This window comes from Hippichthys cyanospilos, chromosome 21, assembly GCF_059441005.1.
Source record: "Hippichthys cyanospilos isolate Australia breed blue-spotted pipefish chromosome 21, RoL_Hcya_1.0, whole genome shotgun sequence".
Taxonomy (NCBI): domain Eukaryota; kingdom Metazoa; phylum Chordata; class Actinopteri; order Syngnathiformes; family Syngnathidae; genus Hippichthys; species Hippichthys cyanospilos.
Genome location: NC_142389.1, coordinates 6,376,797 through 6,391,651, shown reverse-complemented (window position 1 = coordinate 6,391,651; position 14,855 = coordinate 6,376,797). Strand labels below are relative to the sequence as shown.

The 14,855-nt window shown below is 42.9% G+C and overlaps 1 protein-coding gene across 1 annotated transcript in view; it reads right to left on the bottom strand.

Moving 5' to 3' along the window:
• The window catches only part of macf1a (microtubule actin crosslinking factor 1a), a 129,660-nt gene that overhangs the window by 18,413 nt on the left and 96,392 nt on the right, over positions 1-14,855 (bottom strand). The window contains 20 exon segments of the mRNA XM_088404550.1: positions 627-755; positions 840-1,037; positions 1,590-1,745; positions 1,837-2,010; positions 2,203-2,304; positions 2,586-2,687; positions 2,794-2,916; positions 3,624-3,850; positions 4,828-5,053; positions 6,724-6,927; positions 7,228-7,446; positions 7,720-7,947; positions 8,021-8,227; positions 8,306-8,532; positions 8,617-8,701; positions 9,240-9,566; positions 10,905-11,064; positions 12,199-12,365; positions 12,833-13,003; positions 13,075-13,236. Coding sequence (XP_088260676.1) covers positions 627-755; positions 840-1,037; positions 1,590-1,745; positions 1,837-2,010; positions 2,203-2,304; positions 2,586-2,687; positions 2,794-2,916; positions 3,624-3,850; positions 4,828-5,053; positions 6,724-6,927; positions 7,228-7,446; positions 7,720-7,947; positions 8,021-8,227; positions 8,306-8,532; positions 8,617-8,701; positions 9,240-9,566; positions 10,905-11,064; positions 12,199-12,365; positions 12,833-13,003; positions 13,075-13,236 — 3,594 coding nt within the window.

The following is a 14,855-nucleotide window of genomic DNA, read 5'->3' as shown; positions in this document are numbered from 1 at the left end:
CTACAAATAAATTATTATTAAATAATTTCAACTATTTAAAACTTGATGGTAATATAACGATTCTGCTGGCGCTGGGTATTTTTTTTTCAAAATTAAACTATTATCAGAATCGAAATTCCTAAAAAAAAATATCTGGTGGTTGATGAATCAATTAAAAACCTTTACATCAGGTAACTTTATTTTTTGGAAAATATTTTTTTATCTCAAAGAACATTTATTTTTCTTTTTTAACTAAAACGCATAACTGATATTGGCCTTTTAAAAAAATAAATCCGATGACTGATATGTCATCCGATAAATAATATAATCAAATAAATAGCAATCCACTCGTTAAACATTTCAGGTAACATTTTAACATTAATAAAATATGTACATAAATAACATAATAATAATAACATAAATAACATTTAGTGAATCTCACTAAGGGAGCTGAATTTTCACCCTTGTGCAGTATTTTTGACCATTTTTGCGTTATTTTCTTCAGACAGTATTTTAACCAAAAGATGTCACATTCCCGCTGGAGTGATAACTACGTGACAGTGCCACGTTGATCTTTGACATGTTATCACCATCCGGGTGAAATTTCAGCTCCCTAGTGTGCTTTCCCTTTGATGTAAAGAGCTGACCATGTGCTGCTCCAGCTGCTCCCTGGCGGTCTCGGGGAGCCCCCCGGTGGGCTTGGCCGCAGACAGCTGGCTCTCCGTGCGCCTCATCCACTGGAGGAACTCCTCAAGCTCGCCGTGGAAGCCCTCCGCCTACCAGCAAAAAAAAGTTTAATTTCCTTTTCCACAGACCCCTACGCTGTATGGATGTCGAATAAAGTCATGATTGCATTGGACCTGCTGCAAGGCGGCTTCCAGCGACTTTTGCCGCTCCTGCGTTTTGAGCAGGAGGTTCTGCCAGCTGTGGTTGAGCTGGTCCAGTTGGTCCCTCAGGTGTCCCGCCTCGTCCCCGGGGGACGACTCCAGGAGCTCGCCGGCCGCCGCGTTGACGGCGTCCACCGTGGCGTGGTGGGACAACACGTCGTTGCGCAATACCTGGGATTTTAAGTGAAAAAAATCACTTAGACTTTTTCGATTATGCCCTGAAATCATTCAACACCGAAGACTTAATTTTAAGTGTTTTAAGAGTCCTAACATTCAATACCTGATGCTCAGTTATATTTGATTAAGGGATGTTGTTTAAGTGTTTAACTTAAAAAAAACATTATTTGAGGTACTCTTCACACGTTCTACTCCAGTATCTCTAACTTTGAGGGTGTAGGGCTTTAGAGGGCGGAGCCTGGGCTGGTGAGTCCTGTAGGTGCCGGTGAGCAAGAATGTTGCTTTAACTTAAAATAATTTCTACTGCTAAATTGTGAAAACAAACTGCTTTCATTAAACTCCTTAACGTGCAGTTATAGATTTTTGACGTCTATTGTAGTCAATGGCAGACAGTGAGTTAATTGGCACCTCTGTTCACAGTCACCTTTTTAAAAATCAGAAATGTATTGCAGCAGTTTACTAAAGTAAAAAATGAAAAATAAAAGATAAATAATCTCAATCAATGACTGCTACTTGGATGACAAAAGAAAAATGAGAAGCGCATACGTGATGTTTGGCTAGTTCAATTTCGATGGCCTTGGGGTCTGAGCTGATTGGTCGCTGGGTGTCCAGGGTGGCGTACGTGTGGCTCAGCCAGGCCTGCAGTTCTGACAGGGCGTGCTGGAACTGACCCAGAGCCAGCAGGGCCGCCTCCAGCTTGTGCTGGTTTGGGAAAGAGGAAAAAAAAAAAAAAAACACATGATTTGCACGGCGGGGAAAAAAAAAAAAAAATCATCAGGAGTGTTCCGCATACCTGTCTCTGGGTGATCTTGTCCCCCAAATTGTCCCACAGGTGGCGCAGCTCGATCAGCGGCTCCTGGATCATGTCCCGGTCCGTCTGGTCCGACACTTTCTTCAGCAGCAGCTCCCCCTGGTGGCAAAGCTTCTCCATGTCGATCTGTTGCTGGTAGACGTCCACTTTGTACTGCTGCTCCACGGAAAAAGTCCATTTGATTAAGTTAAGTCCTTGTTTTAAAGTTTTGAGTCCTTGTTGTATATTAGTGGCTCAAACTATTAACTCATTCACTGCCATTGAGGGATACCGGCGTCAAAGATCCATTTTGTAAGTGGGCTGGCAGTATAATGAGTTAATCGCCTCACATTTGTGGATTTTGCTAACCTTGAGCTCTTCGATCTGGTGCTTGACTGTTCCCAGGTCAGTGCCCACCGTGGACATTTCGCACAGTTTAATCACAGCGTTGTCCAAGTAGTCAAACATGGACTGTTAAAAAAAATCAAACAAACAAAAACAACAAAAATAAAATTACAAACGTAAAGTCAATTAAAAAAAAAAAGTGTTGGTGATGAGGCCTCGTGAACCTTTTTTTTTTTTTTGGTCCACTAGATGGCAGTGCAGTTAAAAATCAATACATTTCCATTGCACTAGCCTTTATTTTTAAAGCAATAGCACCATCTAGAGGAGTGACAAGAGGTTCATTCTGCTTCATGTTCCCATGACTAGTGATGTCATCATCTGAGTGTTTTGTTTTTTTTTCCCGTCACCTGCAATGCATCCTGATACTGCACGGAGGCACTCATGGCTTCATCCAGTCTTTCCATCCTCTCTCTCCATGTCCGGTTCAGACCTTCCCACGCACCGTTCATCTGAGGAGGTACAAAAAAAAGTAAAAAAATCAATCATTCCAAAATTAAGGACATGTATCAAAAGGGCAAATCTTCCAAGTCATTTTTGGAATTTTCTTAGTGTCACCTCGTCGATGGTCTTCTTGACTTCGGGTTTCTCGGTTTCTCCACAGGCAAATATGAGGTCGGCCCCGAGGGTCCTGACAAACTCCAACTCCTCCCTCAGGCCGTCCGTCTCCGCCTTGATGGCCTGGACCAAGAAAACAGTCCATTCAAATGATCATTTTTTCACAAGCATTGAATTAGACAACTTTTTGTCAATGCTGTATATAATAATATTTAACAAAGTAGGTGAAACCCAGTGATAGGAAATTGAAGGTTCATGTAGCACTTGTGATGTTTTTTTGGCTCCTCTAGATGCCGCTGTTGGTTGAAAGATAAAGGCTAGTGCAATGGAGATGTATTTCATTTTAACTGCATCTTTAAAACCAGAATTCCATCTTGATGAGTCAAGAAATGAAGCTTCGTGAAGCTTCATTTGTCTATTGCTAACTAGCTACACTAATATATAGTTGTTATGTCTTTTTTGCTATTGGTAATACTGGATGACATTTGAAGACAAATTTCTTGTCTTCTAAAAATGATTCTGATTGAAAGCAAGCAAGGGAGTGCTCCATGAAGCTTCATTTGTCCATCACTAGCTTTATACATGGATGTATGGAGGAAAATATGTCTTAAAAGTACAATTGCTATAATGTCCTTTTTGCTATTGATTATACTGGAGTAATTCCAACAATCGAACGCGGGAATGACAGTTAAAAAAAACATCACAGGTGCTTCATGAGGCCTCATTTGTCCATCACTAGAGAGAAACCCATCCAAAATGATCAGACGTTCCTGTTGGCGGCCTACTGCGCCCCCACCTGTTAAGGAGTACCCCGCTACATCCCCTCCTACCTCGGCGGCCTCGATCTGCTGCTTGATGAGCGAGGGGTCCACGCCGGGGTCCTCCAGCTCCTTGACGATGTCCTGCGAGTCGCGCAGCGTGCTCAGCAGCGCCGCCACGTCGGCCCAGAACTTGCCGGCAAGGTCCAGCACGTCGTTGAGTTTGCTCTCGCGCTCCTCGGCGCGCTGGCGGATCTCATCCCAAAGAGAGCGCAGGCGCAGCAGGCGGGAGTGGACGGCTGATGGAGGCGGGGCATAATCTCAGTTATACTAAAGTTATACTTATGAGTCACAATATGTTTTTTTTTTTTTTTTTATTAACTTAGAATGCTTTTTTTTGAAGATCGTGTTTTTTCATCTGTTTTTTTTCAATATTACACAGTATACTTTTTCATTTATTGATTTTTCATGGTTTATCATATTTTTTTACATTTATTATCAATTTGTTTATTAAATATTTTTCTTCAATTTACAGCATGTTTTAATTAAAAAAAACGAGTTTTCATTTGTCATATTTTTTTTCATTACACTGTGTATGTTCTATTTACAGTATTTTTTACAGTTTTTTTCCTACTATTTTTTTTAATTCATTTTTTACATTATCATATTTGCGGGTCAAAGGGAGGAAAATCCATTTGCAAGTGGGCCGGACAATAAAAGCATGGTATATGTTTATATAACTTTAAAACAACAACTTTAAATTCATTACTTTTTTTTAATACTGTCCAAAATAGTACAACATCACTATTAATCATAAAACATTAGCATTACTATTAATCTTTAAACATTTCAAGTTTTTCATTAATTGAAAAAAAATCTGCTCATTTTCATAGTTTACATTACTAATCTCGCGGGCCGGATTAAACCCATTTGAGGGCCAGAACCGGCCCGCTGGATGTATGTTTGACACCACAGGTTTATTTATGTATTGGGTTTGTTTACTCCGATTTTTCATTTCTATTATGCTTTAGTTTAAGTGCTTTTCTATTGATTTTTTCTACATAGTGTTTCATTTTTTCTATTTCATTTAATGTTTCAAAGGAGTAAAATACCTCGTCACACAGTTTTACAAAATTTCTTTCATTTAATTACACTCAAAATTCAAACCTTGATTAAAAAAAAATAAAAATCAGTGAGACCGCAAAAAGTGAATGGAACACTACATGCATTAAGTGTGATGTTGATGATTTGTTTTACGGTGAACGCCAACGTTTACCTTGGGCGGCGGGGTCGTCGTGGGCCGCCCGTCCGATAAGCTCCTCCCCCCGGGCGCAGAGGGCGGAGAAGCTGGGCAGCAGCTTGTCCAGCTCCAGGCCCTGCGCCCGGTGCTCGGCCAGCTGCTCGCGGATCTTGTCCACCTCGGCCGCCACCGGAGGAGGCTGGCGCAGGCGCTGCACGGCCGCCTCCAGGGTCTCCAGGAGGGGGTCCATCTTGTCGTGGAACTGCAAAAGGGGAGGGGCAATTGCAAATGGATGATATTTAAGGAACATACTCTTTAATAGGGCGGGAGCTGTCAAATTTTGGAGAAACGGTTTATCTATTGGTTATCTATTTCCTTATCTCTGACCTCGGAGATCTGCCTTACTGTTCACTATTCCGCTGCTTTTTTAAAAATGTCCAATTGGTGATATTCACACTGACTATTGCCTTTTTGCTTCAAGACAATTTTGAAAACTTTTTCTTTTAATGATGCACCCCTATGAAATATTTGTTTTTATGTATTATAATTTCTTTTATTTTAACCACCACAAAAAAATACAACCGGATGCTGTACCAACATTAACTGATTTATTCAACTTCGGAATGTCTTTTGCATAGTAAGTCTCTTCATTTATTTCATCCTAAAAAAGATGAAAGAGATATTTTTTTGTTTGTTATAAATATATACTGTATTTAGGGCATATATTTTGTGGGGCATTACTTGGTCTGTAAAATCCTGAGCTCTTTGCCCTGAACAAAACTATACAGGCAGAAGAAAAAACAAACAAAAGAAGAATATATAAATAATAAGCAATTGTTTAACTGATTTGATTTTGGTTGTGCTTGGTAAAATAAATAAAAACTATAGAAATGTCACGCTGGCCCTTGCATCTTTTGATTTTTGAAATCTTTGAAATCTTTGAAAAAATTTTTGAAAAAAAATCAATTGCAAACATCAAATCCCATCCGTATGTTCAATATTTACGACGTTGGGTTCATTAAAACAAAAGGAGTTTAGCTGTGAGCCTCATATATGGCAACTTTTCTTAAAAAAGCTTTATTTGATATTCTCATTAAAATCGAAGAAGCATTATCCTGCTCCCTCTGGTTGATTTTTCATCAGATTCTAGCATTCAAACGCACACGCCTACTGGATTGAGTCTAAAGAGGGCAAAAATGAAAATCCTTTAGCTAATTCAAGTGAATTGTGCGCAGGACAAAGCGTGCCAGAAGAAAGCGGTCCGTCTTACCTCCACCAGCTGGTGACGGCAGTGAGCAGTGACCATGGAGAAAAGTGGAGGTGGTGGTGACATGTGGCGACAACACACAACCGACGAGGCGTGACGGCGTGGCCGACGGGATGCGAGGACGCGATGGGGACGGTACGGTTAAAGGACGGACAAGGAGGGTTAGGACACAGTGGAAGTGGATGGAAGGATGGATGGATGGAGGGTGGAGAAACAACACAAACCGTTAAATCTGAAACATGCTTCCCAACGCCCAAAAAAAAATGGACAGCAGCAACCAGAGGTGGGAGTAAGTCACTTAAGTGGATATAAAAAGTCTACACTCTCCTATGTCAATATTTGTGATGTTAACGTAAATAAAACTCGACGGTGGATTGGGCTGTGTTCAGGATGAACAAATCACATTCAAAATTTGCGTGGTTACTTTGTTCTTAGCTAAAGAGTCCTGAACTAAAGCTTGCTAGCACACAGGAATATAGCATTTATTATAAAAACCTAGCTTATGTGGAAAAGGTTTTACCTTTACCTAAAATTGTTAGCCCCACCTCTGGCAGCAACCAATGAAATCAAGCAAGAATATAAACAAACATTGTTTTGATAGAATTGCTCAGCAAAAACACACTCGTGCCGTTAAGTGCTCACATTCGCTTTGAGGTTTTTCCTACCTGGGAGGACTGCGACACGGCCTCGTCCAGTTGTCCCGCGCGACCTTTCACCTGCTCCTTGATGGCCAGGTAGCGGCGCTCGGCCTCGGCGTAGCACTGCGTCACCCGTGGGCCCTCGCTGGCGCTCAGTTCGGCCAGCGGGGGTCCAATCTTCAGGAGCTTGTCGATATGCGGCTTGTGCTCGGCGATGGACTCTCTAAGCAGCTGGACGTCAAAGAAGACATTTGAACATTTTTTGGAACCATTCAAAATACAGTGGTACCTCTCTTTACGAACGTCTCGTTCCGAAAAATATTGTCTTGGTACGATACAAATGCAGGATATGAAAGGTAAAAATCGCTTGTGTATAACTGGGACAAGAGATGGCTTGGAACAGATTAGGCTAGTTACATGTAAAAAGTGCCCCTACTTATGAAAAATGTACATTCCGAAATAACTTCTATAAATTTCGCAATTATAGGTAACAGTATATGTCACTCTTATGATCGATTTTTCTTTCCCTACCCTCATCTGGTCCTGCTGCAGGCGCAGGGCGTCCGTGTCGATGGCGGGCGGCGGCAGCTGCCCAATGAGGGTCTCCGTCTCGCCCAGCCACGGCTCCAGTTCCTCGTAGGTCTCCCAGAAGCGGGCCACCAGCACCTGAGCCTGCTCCAGGGCCGCCAAGCGCTCGCTGTGGCTCTGGTTCACCGCCTCGTAGCGGGCGCTCAACGAGTCCGTCTTCACCTGGAGGAGAAGAAAGTGGCGGTGCCACAGGCGTTAAAAATGGCCGATTTGGATTTTCAATCCAGTATGCTGCATAGGCTTTATTATTTCTTGCAAAATGCTTGGTGTAAAACGTTTGAGAACCTTGGCTCTAGATAAGCAGTTCTGACAAGGTTTCTGTAGGTATCAGCAAATATATGAACTCATTCAGTGCCAAAGACACGTTTTTATGTTTTTAAAGAATCAAAACAAAGAATCCCAGCTAACTGTATGGAGCAGTTTCTGTTCCCTCACCAGCAGTGCGTCCTTCTGGGCGTCGCTGCACGTCTCCAGGATGTCGTCCCTGGTGGCGAGCAGCTGGTCCACGGTGTCCTTGTGGCGGATGATGTCGATGTTGAAGGCCTTCTGGACCTGCAGCTGGGCCACCGTCACGTCGGGCTCCAGGCTCAGCGGGCCTAACGACGCCAGCTTGCGTTCCGTCTCGCCAACCCACGCCAGCTCGGCGTCCACCGCCTCCTCGTACTGGAAGGACAACCATGAGGCGATTGCGACCAGGAGAACTTGAAAGAATCCGGGGGGAGCGGCGTGGCAGTACCTGCTGCGACCTCTGGATGGCGGCCTGCACCAGCTGCACCCGCTGCGTGATGGTGTCGTCGGCTTGTCGGTAGCGCTGATTGGCGTCTGCCACCAGTCGGTCCAGGCCCTCGCGGGCTCGCCAGGGCACCAGATCCAGCAGGGCGCTGCCCACCTCGTTCAGGGTGTCCAACACCAGCCTCTTCTCGGCCGACACCTTCTTCAACTCCTATAAGACGGCAATCGTGACAAAAATAACTGATTAGGTCTCGAAGGGGTTCAGGCAAAGACCCACTTGGGTACGCACCTTCTGTCGTTCTTGGTAGGCGGGCGAGGCGTCGGGCTCCACGTCGTTGAGCTCGGCTTCCACGGCGTCCAACCATTGGTTGAGGTCGTGGTGGGCGCTGGCGAATCGCGTGGCCAGCTGCAGCGCCTGCTCCAGCGTGCGCAGCGCTTTGCTGCTGCCCGCCGTCATCTCGGCGTAGCGGGACTTGATGCCGTCCAGTTTTTCCTGGATCAGCAGAACCTCCTCACCTGCGGGAGGAAGAGCAGGTCCGGCAGTCTGGTCAGGAACACCGAAAGCAACGACTTTTGAAGTAGTGGATGACTGAAGGTCACCTGTGGTCTGTTTGAGGAGAGCTTGTCCGTTTTTGATGGCCTGGTCCACCGTCTTCTTCCTGCTCACGATTTCCTCGTTTAGAGACTGGGAAGGACAAAAAAAAAAAAAAAAAACACCGATGCACAAATTAGATAATATATTAAATAATAATCCTTTTCATTGATTTGATATTGTAGACACAAGTATTAGGACACACCTCTTATTCTCAATGACATTAATCATGAGGCACATTCTATAAAATCTGAAACGTTTCCCAAGAATGAATGCAAATTAAATTGTACTTTAAAGTTAAATACAACTGAAAGGGATTAGGGCCAGTGAAGAGAAAAAAAATGCTGTCAGGATGACTTATTAGAATTCTCCCTTTATTTGAATTTTGATTGAAAATAGTCACAATTCGCGTAATTCTCACTCATAAGTCACAAATTCTGAGAATAAAAGTGAGAATTCTGACGTCAAAAGTGAAAATAAACTCTGAATTGTCACTTTGAAGCCAGAATTCTCATTTTTAATTCAGAGACTGAGAACCCAGTCAAACTTTTTTCTTCTTCACCGGCCATAATTCTTATTTTTTTCAGCGCGGTTTTTAGTCCAGCTCCTGTCGATTTTAGTCCGGTCGTACCAGCGTGTGCTTGTGCTGCTCGGCCAGCACGTCGACCCGGTAACTCTGCACCGACACCAGCGCCAGCCGCTGGCCCACCTCGGCCAGCCAGTTGAGCACCTCCACCTCGTCCTCGCCAAAGAGCCGGGCGTTGGCCAGCGCCTGCTCCAGCAGCGCCGCCCGCCCGGCGCACCACTCGGAAAGCTGGGCGTGGCCCGAGCGCACCGCCTCCACGCGCTCGCCCAGCCAATCGCGGTCCGACTCGCAGCTGAGCGGGGTCAGCGATTGGCTGAGGGAATGCAGGCGGGACACGTCCGACTCGCGGCAGCGCACGTCGTCTTGGATGGCCTGGGAGGTGTGTGTGTGTGTGTTTACGAGTGTGTGTGTGTGTGTGTTTGAAGGGGATAGATGATGGAAAAGAGAACAAAAGATGGGGACAAACTTAAAAAATGGAACATGCTGGTGATAAATCATAAAATGAATGAACAAGAACAAAAGAATAACAACAAATAACACAAAAGGCAAAATAAATTATAATTTATGAATTATGTTTATGTGTCTGTTGTGTTTAATGTGTCTTTTTGCCATTTCTTTCAAACAGTAGGAGCATGCATTATGATGCATCATACTTACTGTACGTAGCATATTATATATATATATATATATATATATATATATATATATATATATATACACATATATATACACACACACGTACGCCACCATGTAGCATATTCAGATTTTTCTTGTTCAGATTGCATTTTAAACCCAACACAATGTAAGTCTATTTTTGTTAGCATTTTGGTGCTACTATATCATTATTTATATGTGATTTATTGTAATTTCCCCTCATAAGAGCTCAAACTAGGTATCTAGCAAGTAAAAGAGCTAGCTAGCTAGCTATCTAGTTAGCTAGGTTAAAACTGCATACATACATATGTATGAAGGGTTATATACCTAAAAATGTCTTAAAAATAAAATCATAGACTGGATGATGAAAGGACAATAACAAAAAAGGTCTAATTTGAAGACAATGAAGGCAAAATAAATGACAAATATGAAACGTTATGAAACGGGTCAAGTTCCTCTTTTGACAGTGGTATTGTAATGTTTCAGTTTACCGTCAAAATATTTTTTATATACAGTACCAACATCTAACAACTTAATTTTCAAATTTTTATTCGATTGAATTAATTTTAATCCCACCATAGCGCGGTCTGTTTTTGTTAGTGTTTTGGTTGTATGCCATAATCATTTTTAAGCAATATTATTGTAATTTCTCCGAGATAAATGTGCAATCTCCAACTAGCTAGCTAGAAAGCTAACTAGCTATTTCAAGGCTTTTATATCACAGGTTAACAATAACGCTTGAGTACTAACAAACAGTAGAGTTTTATTATTCTGGCAAGCCACAGCCGCACTTAACTGCCAACAGGGAGTCATATTGTAAATGTTTTTACGACCCTTTACGGCTAAACCTTGAAGCCAAATTCTCAAATTCATTTGGCAATGTCACACTGTTTTCATTCGAAAACTGTTTACTCAGGCTTTATGAGCTGTTAATGACCTCATTAATACTCACATTTTATAGCGTTTATGGTGATTTAGGAGAGTTGAAGGTGTCGTACGATAAGTATTATTTGTGCGTGTGCACCGGATTTGTGAAAAATCACTTGTGGCACGTACCTTGTGCTTGACGATCTGCTGGCTGATCTTGGCCGTTTGCGTTCCCATGGGCTCGGCGGAACTTAGGCGCCTCTCGGTGGCGCTCAGCCACTCGCTGAGCGGCTCCAGAGCCTCGTGGAAGTGCAGCGCCAACACCTGCAGCTCCTCCAGCTGCCTCTGCCTGATGCCCAAAGATAAGGGAGAGGCTTTTTATTATATTATATCAAGTGTGTACATTAAACAACATGGTAGCAAGCTCAAACATTTGAAGCGCCCCGGAAATGAGTAAAATGGCCGCTTGGAACCGAAATGGTAGACCTCTGTGTTTTGAGGCATGCGTTCCTGAAACTTTTTTTGGGGGGTTTATGCGTGATGTACAGCCTATAAAATTCCATGTTGCTAGGTAAAAGCATTAAGGGCTGGATTTTCAAAAACTTAAAATAAAACAAAGTCTTATGGCGTCCTGAAACTTTGCCGTCATGCTCGGCCTACAAGCAATGGCAAAACCAAAAATGCTTGGAAATTTACCGTCGTCCATCTATCTACAATGGGTGCTCCAAATTTGGCAGAGATCGGACAAAACTATAAGGAGCAAACTTGAGGAACAATCTGGATGTGGGCAAAAATAGCCAAAATGGTCATTTCAAAGCAAAATGGCTAACTTCCTGTCTACATTTCAAAGCAAAATGGCTAACTTCCTGTGTCTTTTCAGGCATAGTTTATTTGTGGATCTACTCGCGGTAGAAATAACAACTGACTTCCATGTTGCGAAATAAAACTAGCTTTGTGGACTGAATTTTCAAAAACTTTATCGTCATTAGAGTTTTGTGATTTATGGCTGGGCCACTATCTTTTCCACCACGCTCCGCCTATATGCAAAGCCAAAAACTAAAATGCTTGGAAATGTAGCATCATCTAACTGTATAGTATGGCTAGTCCAAATTTGGTAGCAAATCGGACAAAACCTTAAGGGAGGACATTTGAAGAACTCTCAGATATGGACAAAATCAACCAAAATGGCCGATCCTAACCAAAATGGCCGACTTTCTGAGCATTTTCAGGCGTGGCTGTTTGGGACTGATTTGCAACTGTTTTTTGAGTGTGTAAAGTGAACACAGAAGTTCCATGTCCCAGATGCAACGAGTCCCACGATGTCCTGATTTTGTTTGTCTTCTCTTGTGTGTTTGCGTGATGACCTCACAAACTAGTCATTCAGCCCACAAACCAAAAAAAAAAAAAACAGGAAAAAAAAAATCTCCTCTGAAGCTTCCTTCAAAAATGAGAGAAACCACAAAAATGTTTTTGGAGACTGTACCTGGAGCTGGCCTTGTCCAAGAGGTCGTTCCACCTCTCGGCCAGACTGTGCAGCTGGCTCTGGATCTTCTCCCGGTCCTGAGCGTCGGCGGTGGCGGCGATGCGCTCGCCCTCGGCGCGGATCATCTCCACTGTGGGTCGCCGGTCATCCAGCAGCCTCTGGAGCAGCTGGGCCACCAACATCAGTAGTTAGAGGACTTCAGTTTAAAATCATGACCTCATTCGCTGCCAGCCGAGTTCAAATAAAACTTAAAACGTTTATTGCCGTCAACGGCAATGAATGAGTCACCCAGGACACGCACACAAAAAAAGAATCTGCATAAGTATCAATTTAATAGTGAAATATTTGGAAATTAATGCCTTTAATGTAATTGAGTATTGATACAATACTTAAGTATCTGGGATTTCATGTCCTAACTCTTTTCAAAAAATGTGAAAATACGTCCCTGGCATTGAATGAGTGAATTTTTTAACTATGAAAGTAATCAAGATTTTTTTTGCTGGGACTAAAAAAACATGTTAAATGAATTAACTTCAAAGAGAGGCCTTGTTGACTCAAGTGCAAGCAGCCAACACGGTCCAAAATTGTACCGCATGAAGAAAAGATTTCTTTTCAACTATGATCCCGGTCCCACCTTCTGCTCTTGGATCTGGGCCTTGACCACGCGGTATTCGGCCGACGGCGGCTTCTGATTGGCCACCAGCTCCTCTGTGTCGCTCAGCCAGCTGAGCAGAGGCTCCAGGGCGTCTTGGAATTTCCCACAATGCAGCAGTGCCTCCTGCAGTTGGGCGATCCTCTCAGCAACCTGTCGAGAACACGGTTACACGTACGTTCCCAAAGAATGGCGGTTCAGTGTTTTTCTCTTGCGTTAGATACCCTTTTGTTGAGCGAGTTCCATCTCTGGTTGGTTTCGTCCAAGTCGTGCTCCAACGCCCGCGTGTCCGTGTTCTTGGCGGCGCTTTGGATCAGACCCTGGCCTACGGCGTTGACGTGCTGCAGCTTGGCCTGAACGTCGTCCACCTGCTCTCGTTCCAGAGCCTGGAGGTCGAGACGCACGCAACCCGGCCTAATCAGCGCTTGGCTTTGACATATTTTTTGCACATCAGAACCTTTGAATTTAGTAGTTCAGAACTTCGAGCCCAGTTGTTCTCTACCTTTTTTTTCCAACGCAAGAAATATTTTCTGCCACTTATATCACTGTAACACAAACTAGCTATACGTTTCTTCATGTTCCAATTAATTTGCCCTCAATTTGAAAAGGAACATGCAACATATTCTGTCACAGTTAAAAAGCTTTAAATTAAATTTGATGATACCTGCAGAAACCCTAATCAAATCTAGTATACTGAAGTAAGGATTTCCGGATCACGGGATTGAAAATCGGACCCGATCACAACATTTTCAGCAGATCGGAATCGGAGGAAAAAGATTGGGGTACAGGAAAAAAAAAAAAAAAAAAAATATATATATATATATATATATATATATATATATATATATATATATATATATATATGTGTGTGTGTGTGTGTGTGTGTATAAAAAAATAGCTTGATTTTTAGTTTCGGAATCATACGGAAAAGATCAGTTAGAAAAACTTTATTTTATTTGAATCATTTTTATGTTTTATAATTTTTTTTTTACTTGCATCTTTCATTTCGTTTGGACTAGAAAAGTGCAAAGATATTGCCAAAAGAAGATACCCCCCTCAAAAAAGATTTATTTAGACTATACACAACATGTCAACAAAGCCAGAAACAGCGGAAGTAAACACAGCTGGTGGGAGAACGCTTAAATGTTTCAACCACTGCTTTACCAGCTATATGAAAGGCGTTGTGCAATATTTGTAAACAATAAAAGAGATTTGTAAACAATAAAGAGCTACAAAAATTCGTATCCTGTTTCTCTGATCCTAGAAACCTTGGGCGAGGTATCGAATCGGGGCTCCGTATTATCAGATCTTCAAAATCAGGTGACTGGGATGGAAAAAATATCTATATATTGGAGACATCCCTACTCTCATTACCGAGTTAGAAAACCGAAAACAGTCATGTGACTCGAGTCGGTCTATTCCTGACGCGCTCGTCTTTAGTGAAAGAAAGAAGCGACAACTGCAACATGGAAACGCTCACGCATGCAACCCTATAGCGTCTCCGCTTATAGAATCCACCTATGAGATGACAGATGGACCGAAGACAGGATGGCAAGAGAAGAAAGGGAGTCCGAAGGGGCTGGAAAACGCTGGCTGAGTCAGCGACATTTGCACCAATTACGACGGCCATAACCCTTGTGCGCACACTTTGCAAACTATACACATAGCATTTGTTTTTTTTTTTTGCATTGCAAGCTCCAAAAAGTTGACTTTTCATGCTATGGCCCCTTTAATAGAAAGTCAGTTGTGTAATGAATGCAAAAGTTTTGCGTGTGACTAAAGCATGAAAAGAAATAAAGAGAAAGCGGCGTGTGGGCGCAGGAAGCGCGTGGAGCGCCAACAACAGAAAGCCGTCCCGCCCTGCGAATGTGTGCGCGCTGGAGATAAAGTCCACAATCTGCGTACTTTGTAGTTGACTTCTCCTCCTCTCTCTGGCCGCAGTCCACACACAAGCGGCGTTGTGGAAAATGTCCCACATACTTGTCATTCTTCCATTCCTCCGCCA